Source organism: Mustelus asterias, chromosome 2, assembly GCF_964213995.1.
Source record: "Mustelus asterias chromosome 2, sMusAst1.hap1.1, whole genome shotgun sequence".
Classification (NCBI taxonomy): domain Eukaryota; kingdom Metazoa; phylum Chordata; class Chondrichthyes; order Carcharhiniformes; family Triakidae; genus Mustelus; species Mustelus asterias.
Genome location: NC_135802.1, coordinates 126984365 through 127002400, shown reverse-complemented (window position 1 = coordinate 127002400; position 18036 = coordinate 126984365). Strand labels below are relative to the sequence as shown.

The 18036-nt window shown below is 42.1% G+C and overlaps 1 protein-coding gene across 1 annotated transcript in view; it reads left to right on the top strand.

Moving 5' to 3' along the window:
* Positions 1 to 14771, top strand: part of gfod1 (glucose-fructose oxidoreductase domain containing 1) — a 138233-nt gene extending 123462 nt beyond the window's left edge. Inside the window, exon 2 of the mRNA XM_078241120.1 lies at positions 8145 to 14771. Coding sequence (XP_078097246.1) covers positions 8145 to 9064 — 920 coding nt within the window. The 3' untranslated portion in view covers positions 9065 to 14771. The remainder of the gene's footprint in view (positions 1 to 8144) is intronic.
* The last annotated feature ends 3265 nt before the right edge of the window (positions 14772 to 18036 follow it).

Here is an 18036-nt window from a genome sequence, read left to right as displayed (position 1 = left end):
CTGGGAGAAGAAGTTCCTCCTCAACTCTGTCTTAAACCGACCCCCCTTTATTTTGAGGCTGTGTCCTCTAGTTTTAACTTCCTTACTAAGTGGAAAGAATCTCTCCGCCTCCACCCTATCCAGCCCCCGCATTATCTTATAAGTCTCCATAAGATCCCCCCTCATCCTTCTAAACTCCAACGAGTACAAACCCAATCTCCTCAGCCTCTCCTCATAATCCAAACCCCTCATCTCCGGTATCAACCTGGTGAACCTTCTCTGCACTCCCTCCAATGCCAATATATCCTTCCTCATATAAGGGGACCAATACTGCACACAGTATTCCAGCTGCGGCCTCACCAATGCCCTGTACAGGTGCATCAAGACATCCCTGCTTTTATATTCTATCCCCCTCGCAATATAGGCCAACATCCCATTTGCCTTCTTGATCACCTGTTGTACCTGCAGACTGGACTTTTGCGTCTCATGCACAAGGACCCCCAGGTCCCTTTGCACGGTAGCATGTTTTAATTTGTTTCCATTGAGATGGTAATCCCATTTGTTATTATTTTCTCCAAAGTGTATAACCTCGCATTTCTCAACGTTATACTCCATTTGCCATATCCTCGCCCACTCACTCAGCCTGTCCAAATCTCTCTGCAGATCTTCTCCGTCCTCCACACGATTCACTTTTCCACTTATCTTTGTGTCGTCTGCAAACTTCGTTACCCTACACTCCGTCCCCTCCTCCAGATCATCTATATAAATGGTAAATAGTTGCGGCCCGAGTACCGATCCCTGCGGCACGCCACTAGTTACCTTCCTCCAACCGGAAAAACACCCATTTATTCCGACTCTTTGCTTCCTGTCGGATAGCCAGTCCCCAATCCACTTTAACACACTACCCCCAACTCCGTGTGCCCTAATCTTCTTCAGCAGCCTTTTATGGGGCACCTTATCAAACGCCTTTTGGAAATCCAAAAACACCGCATCCACCGGTTCTCCTCCATCAACTGCCCTAGTCACATCTTCATAAAAATCCAACATGTTCGTCAAGCACGACTTTCCCCTCATGAATCCATGCTGCGTCTGATTGATCGAACCATTTCTATTACATAGTGTAACTGATTCGAACCAACTAACCATGGTGAGAAACTCTTTGAGCTGCACTGCCTATGATAGTAGAAATCAATACTGTAGCTCAAGGATTTGTATTTGTATTTTTAAAAATCCCTTGTTACAGCGAGAGGAAAAGTGAACCTATGATTTCCAACCCAGTTTATCTCAAACTTGCTGTATTCCCCTGGTCACATTTAATACCTGACTGCAGATTACCAAGCCCACTTTACATTTGAGTTCATTTTCATGATGAAACTAGAGTAAATGTGATTAGCTGATTTGGCATTGACTAGTTTGTTTTCCTTTTTAATTTTTAATTGTTGTATGCCTCACATTTATTTGTGTCAGTTTTCCCTATAGAGAATACAGTAACATCCCAGAACTAGCTGTAAATCAGGAATTGCAAAGGAGAGAGGAACTCAAGAAAATTATAAACACCAGGGAAGTAGTACTTAGTAAATTGTTGGAACTAATGGTTGACAGTCCCCAGGTCCTGATGTATTTCATCCGACGGTCTTAAAAGACATGGATAGTGAGATAGCTGATGCATTGGTTTTAATTTTTCAAAATTGCTAAGATTTGGGGCAGGTTCCATTAGATTGGAAAATAGCTAATGTAACTCTTATTCAAAAAGGGAGGGAGACAGAAAGCAGGAAATTACAGGCCAGTTAGCTTAACATCTGTCATTGGGAAAATGTTAAAAGCTATTATTAAGGACATTTTAACAAAGCACTTAGGTATATTCAAGGTAATCAGACAGAGTCAGCATGGTTTTGTGAAAGGGAAATCATGTTTATTAAAGCTGTTTTAAGGAGTCACATGAGCTGTGGATAAAGGGGAACAGGCAGATATACTGTACTTAGAATTTCAGAAGGCCTTTGATAAGGTTCCACATCGAAGTTTATTGCAGAAAGTAAATCATAGAAACCCTACAGTGCAGAAGGAGGCCATTCGGCCCATCGAGTCTGCACCGACCACAATCCCACCCCACATATTTTACCCGCTAATCCCTCTAACCTACGCATCCCAGGACTCTAAGGGGCAATTTTTAACCTGGCCAATCAACCTAACCCGCACATCTTTGGACTGTGGGAGGAAACCGGAGCACCCGGAGGAAACCCACGCAGACACGAGGAGAATGTGCAAACTCCACACAGACAGTGACCCGAGCCGGGAATCGAACCCGGGACCCTGGAGCTGTGAAGCAGCAGTGCTAACCACTGTGCTACCGTGCCGCCAAATGCTCATGGGAATAACGTATTGACATGGCTAGAAGATTGGCTAGCTAAAAGGAATCAGAGTCAGCATAAATGTGTTGTTTTCTGGTTGGCAAGATAGGGATCAGTGCTGAGGCCTCAACATTTAACAATTTATATAAATGACTTGGATGAAGGGATCGAAAGTCTGGTTGCTAAATTTGCTGATGACACCAAGTTAGGGAGGAAAGTAAGTTGTGAAAAGGACATATAGAGGCTACAAGAGGACATCGATAGGTTAGGTCAGTGGGCAAAGAAATGGTAAATGCAGGATAATGTGGGAAAATGTGAAATTGTTCATTTTGGCAGGAAGAATAAAAAAGAAACATCTAAATGGTGAGAGATTGCAGAGCTCTGAGATGCAGTTTTTGGAACACTCTTCCTCAAAAGGAGCTGGAGGCAAAATCTTTGAATATTTTTAAGGCAGAAGTAGATAGACTTCTGATGACCAAGGGGATGAAAGGTTATCGGGGTAGGAAGGAATGTGGAGTTGAAGTTACAGTCAGATCAGCCATGATCCTAGTGGAGCTGGCTTGCAGGACCAAATGCCTAATCTTTGTATGTATATTTGTATGTAATTATCAAAACATCATTTTAAATGCAATCGATATGTCACACTGTGTCCAGACCCAGTGGGCGGAATTTTACGGCCTCGCTCATCCCAAAACCGTAAGGTCCCGCCCAAGGTCAACGGACCTTCCTATGGTCTGTCCCTCGCCTGCTCAGATTCCTGTTGCGGGCAGGGCGGTAAAATTCCGGCCAGTGTGTTAGAATATTTGTAGTCCACTACACAACAAGCAGGGATGTCTTGTGGCACACTGGGATAGCGTCCTGCCTCTGAAGCTCTGAGTTCAAGTCTTACCCCAGGACTTCACTGCCAAGGAAGTACACAATATTCTTGATCAATAAAAGTAAAATACTGCGGACGCTGGAATCTGAAACAAAAACAGAAAATGCTGCAAAATCTCAGCAGGTCTGACAGCACCTGTGGGGAGAGAATAGATCCAATGTTTTGAGCCTGGATGACCCTTCGTCCATTTTTCCACTTTCCATTCCAGCTCTCCTTCTTGCCCCCACCGCCCCCCCCAATCCCCACCTACCTCTCAGAACAACTGCCACATTCCTCAGGCAGTCCTTTAACAATTTGCACCTCTGTTCTGCCATTCATGCATTCTGATCATTTAACGGACACATTTTAGCACTTTCTCAGCCTTCTGCATCCTGATTTACATTCCCTTTGTCCCATTCCACTGCGCCCCCTCCCCCATAGTATAAATCTCCGCTGATTCTCTTTGCTCCCAGTTCGGACGAACGGTCATTTAGATTCAAAACGTTGGCTCTATTCTCTCCCCACAGATGCTGTCAGACCTGCTGAGATTTCCCCGCATTTTCTGTTTTTGATTCTGAATATACAGGTAGAAAACTGTACAAAGGTAGAGTAATGTATAAAACCAAGGGTAAACCTTCTGTTAACACATACAGGTGGAAGGAACATTGTGAATATTTAAAGAGTATTCTGTGCATGCGTATCTATAGCAAAACTGCCTGTGCACGTAGACAAAACATTATGCCAGTGTATTCTACCTATGCATATCGTGTTGTACCTGTTTATGTGTTTTTTCCTACAAATGAATGAGTGCACAACACAGTCAAACAGGTTAATATCACCCTGCAAATCCTTCCTACACATGCCAGTGGCAGCTGGTAAGATCAGAGGAGATTCCTGGTCAGCTATGTGATGGAAGACAATTGGATCCTCTACCATCACTATCTATAGCTCAAGACTACAACATGTATGTAAGAGTACATTTTGACACAGCAGTTCAGACTACCTGAGTGGTCTCACCACACTACACAGTAATTAATGGACAATAGCAATCATCTAACATTTGAATGTAGAAGAAAACATTGCACTAAAATAATTCCATAGTTTTACAGAGCTGCCAAACATTACTGAAAATCTTCATAAATGCAGTTTGGTTTTCATGATATATTACCCTTTTTATTGAAAGATAATGATATGAAACTGGATCACTTGCATGAGATAGTCAAAGCACAGTCTGCCTATCCACCTGGATTTAAAAGATCTTCTGATTATTTGAAGAAGAACTAAGAATAGTGAGTTCTGCTTGTGCCTTAGCCAAATCATTGCTTAGCAAGCAACAACAAAAAACAATTAATTGATCATTCATCTCATGTTATTTTTTGGGACCTTTGCTGTATACAGATTGACTGCGGCATTTATCTACACAAAATATTGACTTCACTTCAAAGGAAATTCATTGAGTTGACTCACTCTGGAACATTCTGAGGATGTGAAAGGTGCCATACTGGTTTATTCATTATAATTACAGTAACACCCTATTTATGAGGCTGACTTTGAAAACCATGCATGAAAGCTAGCAGGGTTGAGTGGAAAAGCACATTATTTCGAGGTAAAGATGCATTAGGATCATAGTATATCAGAGAGTTTTATAAAGCTGAATCTGCTTTATTCGCATTCTTCCTCAGATTTTCTCTATTCCTTGTTTTACGGTGTTTAATATGCTGAGGTGCCGTTCCACAGGTGCTGGTTTCCTTACTTACACAGGCACGGAGTTTTGCTGAGTCAGGATGATTCGACAGACATTTAAAAATGGGGACGGGTCCTGGATGTGGATGCCCCACCCCCAGGTGATCTGATAGATCACATTTTTGCTGGTGACGGAAAGGGGTGGGTTGTAAATCGCAAAATGCAAACCTGCTGGGCCATTTGAAATTAGTGCTGAGTACAGACAGATTCCATTTTCACTGTTCCAAGACAAACCCACAAGGCAGGATCTTGCGGAGGTGATAGGGGTATTGCTTGCCAGCTGGCAGGAGACCAGTGTTGCCTTTTTTGGGGAAGGCCCGCCAAACCACATCTGATTCTTTGAGATGGTAGTGAGAAAACATGTGCAAAAGTTGGAGCATATCTTATGGCCTTGGTCAGCTCATGGACATCCTTTGAGAAGGTGAAGGCCTCCAGCTACCGGACCTTGACCAGCACATACAGCACAGGGTGGGCGGATCTTCAGCCACATGGCCCCTCCGCCAAATAGCTTCCAGAAGGTGGGAGTTCTCCATGAAGCAAATTTGCTCAAGCTTTGGACCTTCATCCACAGACTTTGCCATGGGATCATCTTTCTTCCAGGACTATGCCATGGGATCAGATCCTAGAGTTGCAGGATGGAAGGCAGCAGGAGATACAGTTGGGTGGTGAGGGACTGTTGGAGAGGTAGGAAGTATAGAAGGTTAGGAGAGGACTGAAGATGGTAGTGGGGATCTGGAGGCCTAGAGGGGGGTGTTGGCAGTTGAGGGTACTGGAAAGGGTATTTCAGGGGTGTAATAGACTTTTCTCAGCATGTGTGGGAGAGTGCTTGCACATGGTTCGCAAATGCCTGCAAACAGCTGTCTGCAGGAGAGGTGCTGGAGTTGGGAGAGGTTGTTTGTTGAGGCTTATGAACCATGCTGAAACAGACAGTAGACATTATTGCAGCAAAAGTGATTATATTTGCAGAAGTTATAATTGTGACAATAATTTGTTTACCCGTGCAACCAGGTTATAATCAAAATTTCCATATTTTCCTTGGCCTACTACTAATTCTAGGTGCACCCTGACATTCACAGCAGGGGTGGGAGAAGCCTGCTGACTAGTTTGTCCTGCTGCCTTTGATGACTTTGGCGGCTGTCCTCTTGAGAATCGAAACCTGGAGACTTTGGCTGTCCTGTGTGCCAACTGCTCCTTCTGTGGTGACAGAGAACGAGACTGAAGCTGGCACAGGCAAAGGGGATTCAGAAGGGCTAGACAAACTCTAAGATGCCTGTGTGGATGACCGAAGGGTGTTCAGCTCTTGCTCCTCCTCCCTTAGGGTGCCTGAAGGCCTGGTCTGACTCCTTGAGGGTAGGGGGCGCCTGAAGGGAGGTCAAAGTACCCCATCCCCCTCTTGTGTGCCAACTACAACAGATCTCCCATGGCTACTGTGGTGAAGTGCAGATCTGCATGCATCTAGATCATAGAATCCCTACAGTGTAGAGGGAGGACATCTGGCCCATTAAGTCTACACCAACTCTCTGAAGAGCACCTTCCCAAGGCCCACCACTTGCCCATTCCTGTAACCCCACGCACTTACTCCACTAGTCCCCCTAACTTACACATCATGGGACACTAAGGGGCACGCCAATTAAACTAACCTGCACATTTTTGGACTGTGGGGGGGAAACCAGAGCACTCGGAAGAAACCATACAAGTTGCTGCCATTTGCCATTAATTGGCTAGCGGACCCCACCACAATGATTTCTTGTTTAAAGTTCCCAGGGACATTGAAATTCAAAGTGGCCTTGCCGGCTCTATCAGGCCCCGCCAGAGTGACGGTGCAAACCAAGGCCCCCGATTTGTTTTTGACACAATGTCAGAAGTTGTGGTCAGAAAACTTGGCTGTGTCACTGGAAACATGCCACTTTTCAAAGGAATCTGACACATTACTTTTATTTTGGCAAATTCCACCCATTAACTCCGTTTCTGGCCAGAATTCTGTGGCTGTTCGCTAGTGGCGATTCTCTGGTTCTGCTGGGAGCACACCCTCGCTACTGATTTCCCGGTGGCGTGGGGTGGCTTCAATGGGAAATCCCATGGATAGCAGTGGGACCAAAAGATCCCACCACACCTCGCTGCCGAGAAACCCGCTGATGGGAGATCGGAGAATTCCGGCCTCTCCACAGATGCTGTCAGACCTGCTGTGTTTTTCCAGCATTTTCTGTTTTTATTTCAGATTTCCAGCATCTGCATTACTTTGCTTTTATTTTAGCTTATTAATTAGTTATTTAATAATGGCAGGAAGGTTTCGGATTGCCGACCTGATGTCATCATGTATGTGCTGGGGGCGTAATGCCCAATTTCTGGCTATATAATCAATGTAAGAGTTTTAACAACACCAGGTTAAAGTCCAACAGGTTTATTTGGTAGCAAATACCATAAGCTTTCAGAGCGCTGCTCCTTCGTCAGATGGAGTGGAAATGTGCTCTCAAACAGTGCACAGAGACACAAAATCAAGTTACAGAATACTGATTAAGGGAGCATTAAGCACAGGTTAACCTGTGTTTAATGCTCCCTCCACCCACATTGTCTGTATCTTTAAGACCTGGCTGGTTGTAGGGATTCGCATTCTAATCAGTATTCTGTAACTTGATTTTGTGTCTCTGTGCCCTGTTTGAGAGCACATTTCCACTCCATCTGACGAAGGAGCAGCGCTCCGAAAGCTTATGGTATTTGCTACCAAATAAACCTGTTGGACTTTAACCTGGTGTTGTTAAAACTCTTACTGTGCTCACCCCAGTCCAACGCCGGGCATCTCCACATCATATATAATCAATCCCATAGGATTTGCATTTTCCTACAGCCCCGTTTATATCTAAAAATCAAATTGGGATCAAACGACAAAGTTAAAGTACCCAACTTCATTTTAATTTCTCTCCACAGTTTTACAACCTGACTAACAAACCCCAATAGATAATACAAGTCAAAAAGCGATCACTATCAACAAAACTTAAAGGGTTCCTTAGCTGCAGTAATAGAAATCTAGAAGCAGGCCTAGAACTAATTTTTACTGCAGTTATTTATGTGTTGTGAGCCTTCCGATATTTGATTTCTCGACTGTTGATTGAATCTGAGAAATCAATTGTTACCTGATTATGATTAAACACTGTTCTTGTGAGTAGGCATAACTATTTGTGACTGTATTGCTGATGTGATTTCTTTTCATTTTCAATTAGGAATTGGGAAAAATGTCATCTGTGACAGAGCTGCGACTCCTCTGGATGCGTTTAGGATGATGTCAGCAGCACATTATTATCCCAAACTCATGAGTGTAATGGGTAATGTTCTCCGTTTCCTTCCTGCTTTTGTTAAGATGAAGCAAATGATTCAAGAGGGCTATGTGGGGGACTTGCTGATCTGTGAGGTTCAGGTTCATAGTGGAAGTCTTCTGGGGAAGAAATACAACTGGAGCTGTGATGACCTGATGGGGGGTGGAGGGCTACATTCAGTGGGAAGCTATATTATTGACCTTTTAACTTTTCTGACCAGCCAAAAAGCTGCCAAAGTCCATGGCTTCCTGAAAACTTTTGTGAAGCAGACGGAGCATATCAGAGGGATCCGTCAGATCACCAGTGATGATTTCTGCACCTTTCAGATGGTTTTAGAAGGTGGTGTGTGCTGTACAGTGACTTTGAATTTCAATGTCCCTGGGGATTTTAAACAAGAAATCATTGTGGTGGGATCCACTGGCCGATTAATGGTGAATGGCAGCGACTTGTATGGACAAAGAAATAGTGCATCTCAAAAGGAATTGATTTTAGAAGACTCAACACCAGTAAGTAATGCATTGCTCCCAGAAAAAGCATTCAGGGATATCCCATCCCCATTTCTCAGGGGTACTATCATGATGGTTCAAGCCATTCGGCAAGCATTCCAAGACCAAGAAGACCGACGGACCTGGGATGGTAGACCATTAACTATGGCAGCAACATTTGAGGATTGTTTGTATGCACTGTGTGTAGTGGACACCATTAAAAAATCAAACGAGACTGGTGAATGGCAGAACATTGTGATTATGACAGAAGAGCCTGAGATTAGCCCTGCATATTTGATCAGTGAAGCTATGCGTCGCAGCAGAATGTCACTATTATACTAACTGCTTTTAACAACTTCTTACAACAGGTATCTTCAGTATGTAAAAGGAATTAATATCTTTGGATGAACATATATGTTAATGCTATACCTCTGGGACTTCCTGGTTTAAATAAATATTGACAACAGCTACAGCGTTTATTAGCAATATACTAAGTAAGATTAAAGTCTTGTCTGACAACAAAAATGTTATAAAAGCAAACAAGTGTTAATAACTACTGAGAACCACCCCAGTTGGTAGTCATTGTAAGCTTTTGAAAGGTTTTCATTACCATGTGACATGTTAACTTTCTAGTGATTCAAGTGACTTGTATTGGAAATCACTATGTTTGGAAAGTTACACATTTTCACTCTAGGCACAGAACTTTTCAGAACTGGAGCATCTGTCAGTGAACACAATGGTCTATTAATTTTAGTTGACAGAAAATTGAATCAGCCACGAGTCACAGGTATGAGCTTCTGCACACGAATACCTTCAGTCCATTGCCATTGTACAAAGTCCTGTATTTGGAGTGCTAAATCATAAAACTTACCTCTCAAAGATAAATCTTTTTAAAAATGGCAACATTTTCAGCCAGTCAGCTTCAGATCTGACTCAACAGTTCACTATGCAATGCATTTGTAAGCTTAATTGCTTTTGCAGTGACATGGGGGATAGATTCCTTAATGGAGAGCGTGTAGATTGCCTGGTGCTTGCTTAGTTGAGGAACATTATTAGTGAACAGTTGAAAGTGCATTTCCAGGTTACCTGTTCAAAAGGTGCATATTATGAGGGGACCCAAAGAGGGAAAGGATAAGGTGGGGGATTAAAAATGAAAAATTGCTTTTTGAAAAAAAAATTGTTGAATAATATATGCTATGTTTTATAATCCAGTTCAATAATGGTTATGTTACCGAACTAGTAATCCAAAGGCCCAGACTAATAAATCAGAGAATGTGAGCTTAAGTCCCACATTGGCAGCTTGAAAGTTCGGTTTAAAACAAAATAAAAACATAGTTCATTAATATCGTACACAAAAGGGAATCTGGTTGAAAGGTGACCCCAGTCTTACATCAATGTGATTAATTCTTAACCCCCATGCATTTGGGCCATAAGAGGGCGGCACGGTAGCACAGTGGTTAGCACTGCTGCTTCACAGCTCCAGGGTCCCGGGTTCGATTCCCGGCTCGGGTCACTGTCTGTGTGGAGTTTGCACATTCTCCTCGTGTCTGCGTGGGTTTCCTCCGGGTGCTCCGGTTTCCTCCCACAGTCCAAAGATGTGCGGGTTAGGTTGATTGGCCAGGTTTAAAAAATTGCCCCTTAGAGTCCTGGGATGCGTAGGTTAGAGGGATTAGTGGGTAAAATATGTGGGGGTAGGGCCTGGGTGGGATTGTGGTCGGTGCAGACTCGATGGGCCGAATGGCCTCCTTCTGCACTGTAGGGTTTCTATGATTTCTAAGAGGTTCAAGAAAATTGTCCACTGCCTTCTGAAGGCAACCAGGTATCAACAATAAATGTCAGCTTTGTCCACATCTCAAGAATGCATTAAAAAAATGCTGCTGCTATTTTCCCCGTTATATGCTGCATAATTTCTTAAACTGCAACAGGAATATTACGCAAGACTGGAGTATATATACAAAAGCCACAAGTAGGCAAAGCTCACTGGTGTGTAAGCAGTGTCATAAACTGGCCCATAGGTGAACATCCTTCATTAACATTTGCATCCAAGTTTCCCCAGGTGATAATTATCAGTTTCAGTTGGGCTACTAGGAAAACCATGAGTCAAAAATAATTGGTAAGCATAAGTTCTACTCAGGTCCATTCTCATTACTTCTTGTACATGCAGCAGTGATTAATTTCTTTATTATTTCATGGGATTTGATCATCGCTGGCAAGGCAGCAGTTGTTGCCATCCCTAATAGATCTTGAGAAGGTGACAAAGAATTGTGGAGAGGCTGATAAATCACTTATTTATCCCCTCTGTCAAAGTCCAAGGATAAGATAATTCTCAAAGTTTAAACATGTAATTTAAATAAAAATTGTTATGGTATTGAAGAGCAGGACTTTTAAAATCCAATCCTTGTAACTATTGTCAACAAAAGCTTTTAATGCTGTCATATAAAGAATGCTAATGAGATAGTAGTTGTGATAGTTCACATGACGTCTTTTCTAAAATACATTTTCTAAATAAGTTTCAGGTATTTGGAACACAACTAGTGCAATTTAAATTGAGTTTACAAGGTGAGCTACTAGTGTATTAGAATATGTTCAATGTGTCTCCTGCCCTCCAGAATTGTTAGTTTTCCACCAAATATTGTGAGGAAACCATGTAACTCTTCCTCCAACCTCCAAACCGCACGGGGCGGCACGGTAGCACAGTGGTTAGCACTGCTGCTTCACAGCTCCAGGGACCTGGGTTCGATTCCCGGCTTGGGTCACTGTCTGTGTGGAGTTTGCACATTCTCCTCGTGTCTGCGTGGGTTTCCTCCGGGTGCTCCGGTTTCCTCCCACAGTCCAAAGATGTGCGGGTTAGGTTGATTGGCCATGCTAAAAATTGCCCTTCGTGTCCTGAGATGCGTAGGTTGGAGGGATTAGTGGGTAACTATGTAGGGATATGGGGGTAGGGCCTGGGTGTGATTGTGGTCGGTGCAGACTCGATGGGCCGAATGGCCTCCTTCTGTACTGTAGGGATTCTATGATTTCTAAACCCAACCCCTGCCAGCCCTCCTTCACTGAGATTATTATGCTGGCGATCATTAGGAAGCGTGTGCGCCAGGGAACATTAGGCAGAGTAATAACCAAATATTCCTCCATGAGTCCAATCACAGCAAATCTAAGTTAGAAAAAAAGGTTCCGTGAACCTTGCTGCAGAGGCAAAAATGGTTGTAAATGAAATCAACACCTCTGCAGGGCAGAGGTCGGTAAAACAGCCTATTTTTTTGTTACATATATATTTGAAATGCTGTGAGCACCTAACAGGATCCCTGAAATGTTCCTTTTTAAAAAATGCTTATATTAGCAGCATTGGCAGATCCTGCCAAGTTGTAATACTTACCCCTGTCAAAAGTAACTTTTTTGTTCCGTTGTCAAATTATTACTGAACATCTTACATATTATGTGAAATAAATTTTATCCTTGGGTTAAAATTATCTTGTGTTGAAAAATAACAAGTTTGGATTTTTAGATGCTTATCCTATCATTTGGAAATTCAGGTTTATCTTTCAAGCGTGTAGTTGCAGTGGAAATTGCTATAATCGTTCTGCTTTGCTAGAACACAAAAAGTCAAACGTCATTATCTTTTCCCCGAGGCTTTGAATTCGTGATAGCGCAAAAATCCAAAAATGCTATCCAGTTATTTCAACCACCTTTTAGCACTGGTGCATTTGGAATGTACAAGTAGGAGTAATTTTAATCATCTTTGCTCCTACCATGGAGTTTCATCCATTATTAGCATATATCAACAAGTCAGCACAGAAAATTATAGGGAGGAGCCCAAATCCTTTACTCACAGTTGGGAGTAAAAATTATCTTACCATCCGAAAATAAATTAGAAAGAGCTACAGTCATCTACTTTGGCCATACTGTGCAACACAGACACATGCAATCAAAGACTAAAAAGAGCCATAAAGTAGGCAAGTATCCTGTAAATATTTATTTTCATCTGATTTGCATCCAGTCAAGGATTCTTAAGAAGTAGGCCCAACACTGGCACAGTGGCAGAGGAAACCAGTTCTCTGCCGGGCGATATTTTATTGGTGGCTGGGAACTGTACTAGGAGTTAACCGAAAAAAGTTAAGAAAATTTTATTTTGAAATATGACCTTTTTTTTACTTCAAAGCTTTAATTTGAGTACGATAATGCAGCTTTGTGCAATGAACTGCTTGAGGAGGTAAACACACATAACTGGGTTGAAATTGCTGCTGAAAAGTTACATATCCCTGGGATGTTGCAGACGAAAAAGACAATGATGTAAGTGATTTGTAAAGGACCCAGAGGAAAATCTTTTTTTATGCAGTGAGTGCTTAGGATTTGGAATGCACTGTCTGATACGGTGATGAATGCAGATTCAGAAGGGAATTGGATAAATAATCAAAGGAGAAAAAAAAGTGCAAGGATTATGGGATGAATTGTGGATTGGGACTAATTGGATTGCTGTTTGAAGGAGCTAACATATTTGATGGGACTGAATGGCCTCCTTCTGTGGTGTACTATTCTATTCTATGAAAATTATGTATGATAAGCAATACTTATAGGTGTGCAATAATAAAAAAATTATATGCCACTCCTATTTAGATTTGGCTGGCTTTGACTCAGAGTTAGTATAAAAGGACAAATTTATACTAGGTACCAGAATTATTAGTGTAAGCAATGCAAATGGAGTAGAACAAGGCCAATCCCTTTCCCTCTTTGCATCTCAAATGAATTAATCCAAAACATGTTAGATCCGAATTCACTGGGTAGGATCAAAACATAAGTCTCAATTGAGACTGGATCATTTGTTTCTAAGACAAGATCCATTTTCTAACATATACACGTCTGTTCTATTTACAACACACAAAAACAAAAAATATTTGTAAAACAAGCAATCTATGAGAAAAGCAATGGCTAAATTAGGACATTAAATAAACTTGTTTCCAGTTTTTTAAAAAACATCTTTCAGTTAGGATTGAACGAAAAACAATGTGCTCACTCAGACTGCTGTCTGCAATTGTACTTGAAATTAAATGTTGCTGATAAGATGTGAATCAATAATTATTACTAAATGTGTTCTTTTAATGGTTTTTAAAATGTTAGATATATGTACAGAGGAGACTTGTCTGTCAATTATTTGCGTTATTTATGGTAATGTATTTTAGCATGAATATCTGTATATATGCAGAAAAATATTTATCAAGGTAAAAATTCAAGTACTATAAACTATACAAAGTTTATATTTTATAATAAATAGGACAGACAAACGCGATTTGTTAAAATAAATGTTCTTATTTAAAATATGCAGAAAATAATTGGACTTTAAGATCCTAGTACTGTGAAGATGGTTAAAGAGGTTTACTGTAAGTTTACTGAATATGTTTGTTGGTTTCATGCCTGTTAGATGTAGTTTGTTGTTTATTTGGAATACTAAATTAATGTGGTGTTTTTTTGTCTGAGCTTTATGTTATGTGCAGCTTGTAATATGCAAATAATTTTGTATGCACTGTCATTATTTTGTTACTGCTTTTACAGTTTGTCCAACTGAGTACATCAGTTTTCTAATGCTACATGCCCTCATTTGCAACTTAAGGAATACCGCTCATTAAAAGGATTACCAGAAATTGTGTTATGTATTTCTGAAGAGGGTGCAATAATTGTATTGAAATCTATTTTTACTGTAAAATTTACAAGTTGTTTGTATCTTTAGGACAGTAATTGCCTTATGGAACATAGTTACAGATTATTTCAAGTCTAACATGTAGCTATAGACAAATTCTAGTAAAATTAGCACAATTTCATAGATTGCCTATTCATAGTTCATTATACTAAAGTAGCTAAGAGAGTGTATGTGATTCAATAGGCTATGTGTATACTATATAGAGGTGTACTTTTTAAAATGTAGTCCTAATGTTGGAATGCGTAATATTCCTTTTTGTAATGACAGCATGAAGCATTGGTCATATATTGTTTGATCAGCGAAAAAGTTAGAACAATACTTTCTCCTCTGATAATAAAAGGAATTAAAAGAATTATTATTTCAAGCAAATTGATGTGATGCTTTTAAAATATTAAGTCATGGTGATTCTGCCTGTGAGATCATTCTCCTTCATCCGCTTTTAAACCTGTCACTCTTGAGATGTTTGTGGGTGACACTCTCAGTATATTCAGCTTCTCCATAATAGATTCCAGCAGGACATACAAATCCTAGTTAATGCATTTAAAATCTATTGATATTTCAGCTAGTCATTTTGAATAGTATTATTTTTTATTTTACATAGCTGAACTAACTACATTTTTGTTTATTATACTAATTAAATAGCAAACTGCATTTATATAGCTTATTTAATGTAGAAAAAGTTCCATGATATTTCACAGATGAAAAAAGTAGGATTAACAGAGTAAGCCAGAAAGTTGGGTGAAGGGATATATTCATGGAAAACTGCTAAGATGGAAAAAGAATGAGAGGAGTTGAAAGAGAAGAAAGACTTGTGTTTATATAGTGCTTTTCATGACCAGATGTTTACAGTCAATGGAGTACTTTTAAAGTGTAGTCACTGTTGTAATTTAGGAAATGTGGCAACAAACTCCGTCCGATGAGCAACAGTTTGATAATGACCAGATCATCTGATTTTGTGATTTTTATAGAGGGATTAAGATTGTCCTTCTTTGAAATAGTGCAAAGGGACTTTTTACATCCACCTGAGCAGGCAGAATGGGGCCCTGGTTTATTGCCTTATCCGAACGATGACACTTCTCTCAGTACCGTGCTGGAGTATAAGATTGAGAAGAAAATTCCAGACAGCAGGGTCAAAGCGCTTGATTCAGAAGTAAGTGAAGAGCATTATTAATAGTGTGCTATGATTAGCCATTTTTCTGATATCAGTGTTTATGGATTTATATTGCATGAAATTGTTGGAGGTAGAACTGGAAGTACCTAGTATTTTGATTATAGCTGTATGACACAATATTAATGACAGAGGGTGGAATTTTCCCAAATGCATTAGAGGTGAAAATCGATGTTTTTCTCACCAGTCGCAATGGTGGGTTTCAACAAGATATTGTCTGCCACCCCACCTCATTAATTATGCACACACAGGAAAAATGTTGAATCATGGGCGGGTGGCCTCTGATACGCCCGCTCTGCCATAAGTTCAATAGTAACTCACTTTGGGCACTATTTTTAAAAAGCAGCTGTGCACTGCTGTCTCACTGCATCAGTGCAAGGCTCCTCCAAAGAAGATATGACCCAGAAAGGCAAGAAGATAGCAAGTTTAGTGACACCTCCCTGGGCCACCTGCAGGACACCGTAGAGGCCTATTGCGATGTCCTATACCCTCTGACTGGAGGAGGTCCATTAACATCATTCCAACTTGGGAGGTGGTGGTAGAGGCGGTCAGTGCCGACGCTGCACAATGGAGGTCAGACATCAAGTACAGAAAGAGGATGAATGATTTCATCTGTTCTGTCATGGTAAGTCAACCATTTCATCATTCTCAACTCACAAGCCCATCAACCATTCGTAGGATGAAACTCCACAGGGCACTCACTCAGTGCCAGCTCAAGAGACATCACCACTTACTCTCTCACATATCTCCATCTGGGCTCATATCCGCTGGAGCTCATTTCCTCATCATGTCCATGGCTCTGCTCCGTGTCCATGCGAGGCTGGCATCCTTATCATCTGCCCTGGCATGTGTCCTGCTCACACTCTCTCAGTCTGTCTTCATGCAGGGGCACGCTCGCACACAACCAGAAGAGGTCCCAGACCGGGGGTGGAGTGTCCGACATCAAAGTCCTCACCGAGTAAAGAATCAAACTATAGCCCTGGCTGGAGAGAACATGAACCGTGCCGGCGGAGTTAGAGAAGTTGGCAACATTCAGCCAAGTGAGGATCCTGCACCACTCATCCCTCAGACAACCCTACTGTGAGTTCACTGACTATTTTCTGAGTCATCTTCCATGCACTAATTTTCTCTCTTTCATAGGCACCTCTGCCAAATGCTTGAGGCCATCAGTTAACCAAGCCCTCAGCTCAAGCCCTGATGACACCTCAGATGAGGAAGCTGAGGATAGCACTGTTGAAGACGTCACAGTGCTCACCCGCATTCTCCAACAGCACAGAGAGACACAGCTCGGTGGGAGCTTGTTCTAGAGCAGGCTCGGGGTCACAATCTGGTGAGCACAGCACACAGTCTGGTCCACAGCAGGGAGAGGCACACAAAGTAGCCAGCACTCAGAGGTAGCCTGCTGACCACTATGCCCTCTCGTCTCTGATTACCTTGGCAGCCATCCTCTGGACGAGAGCTGGAGGGCTTCTGCCTTCTTTGGGTCTCCTACTCCGGGGCACATGCACTCTCAGCGGTCCCAGAGACTGCAGCTGATGGGGTTACAAAGGGGATCCGGACCCTTTGGACACCCTTGGACAGTCCTGAGTGCAGGCCCCCATGGTTTCTGCCAAATGCTTCTCCACCCTTTGGATGCGTAAGGGCCCTACCTGCCTCCTGGAGGGAGGAAAGGTATCCTGTCCCCCTCTTGCACAGCCACTGCGAAAGCACAACCAAACCTGCAGCAATCGAATGCAGACCTGAGCACATTTCTTGAAGAAACTGGGTGTTTTTCTGAACCAGGTTCTCCATGTCAACCACCATCCTTCCCATGCATGTTGTTGGCCTACATCAGAGAGCAGGTGAACAGACTCCTCCTCCTCACATGCCACTCTACTGAGGGCCTCCAACACCTCTGCCTGATGTTCCCCTGCCTCTCGCTGCATCTCCAGCATCCCGTCCATGACTGCTGCCAGAGGCTCATCATCAGACTCAGACTTAGCAGAGCCCTCTTCTCCAACAGTCCTCCAAGTGTCATGTGCTGTGTATTGGAGATGTGAATCGGTGGGCAGACTTTGGTTAAAAATGAATGTAGCTTGATTAATGGTGTATAATCTCTTCCATGGCTGATTCTTCTCTCTCTGTTTCCTGCACTAGGTCTATTACATCATTTCTGGAGCATACATTAGAATCATAGAAACCCTACAGTGCAGAAAGAGGCCATTTGGCCTATCGAGTCTGCACCGACCACAATCTCACCCAGGCCCTACACCCGTATCCCTACATATTTACCCGCTAATCCCTCTAACCTACGCATCTCAGGACATTAAGGGGCAATTTTTTAGCATAGCCAATCAACCTAACCCGCATATCTTTGGACTGTGGGAGGAAACCGGACACCCGGGGGAAACCCAAGCATAGCATAGCTCCAGTGAACTAAGAGGAATAAATACAAATGCATAACACTGCAGATCTTGG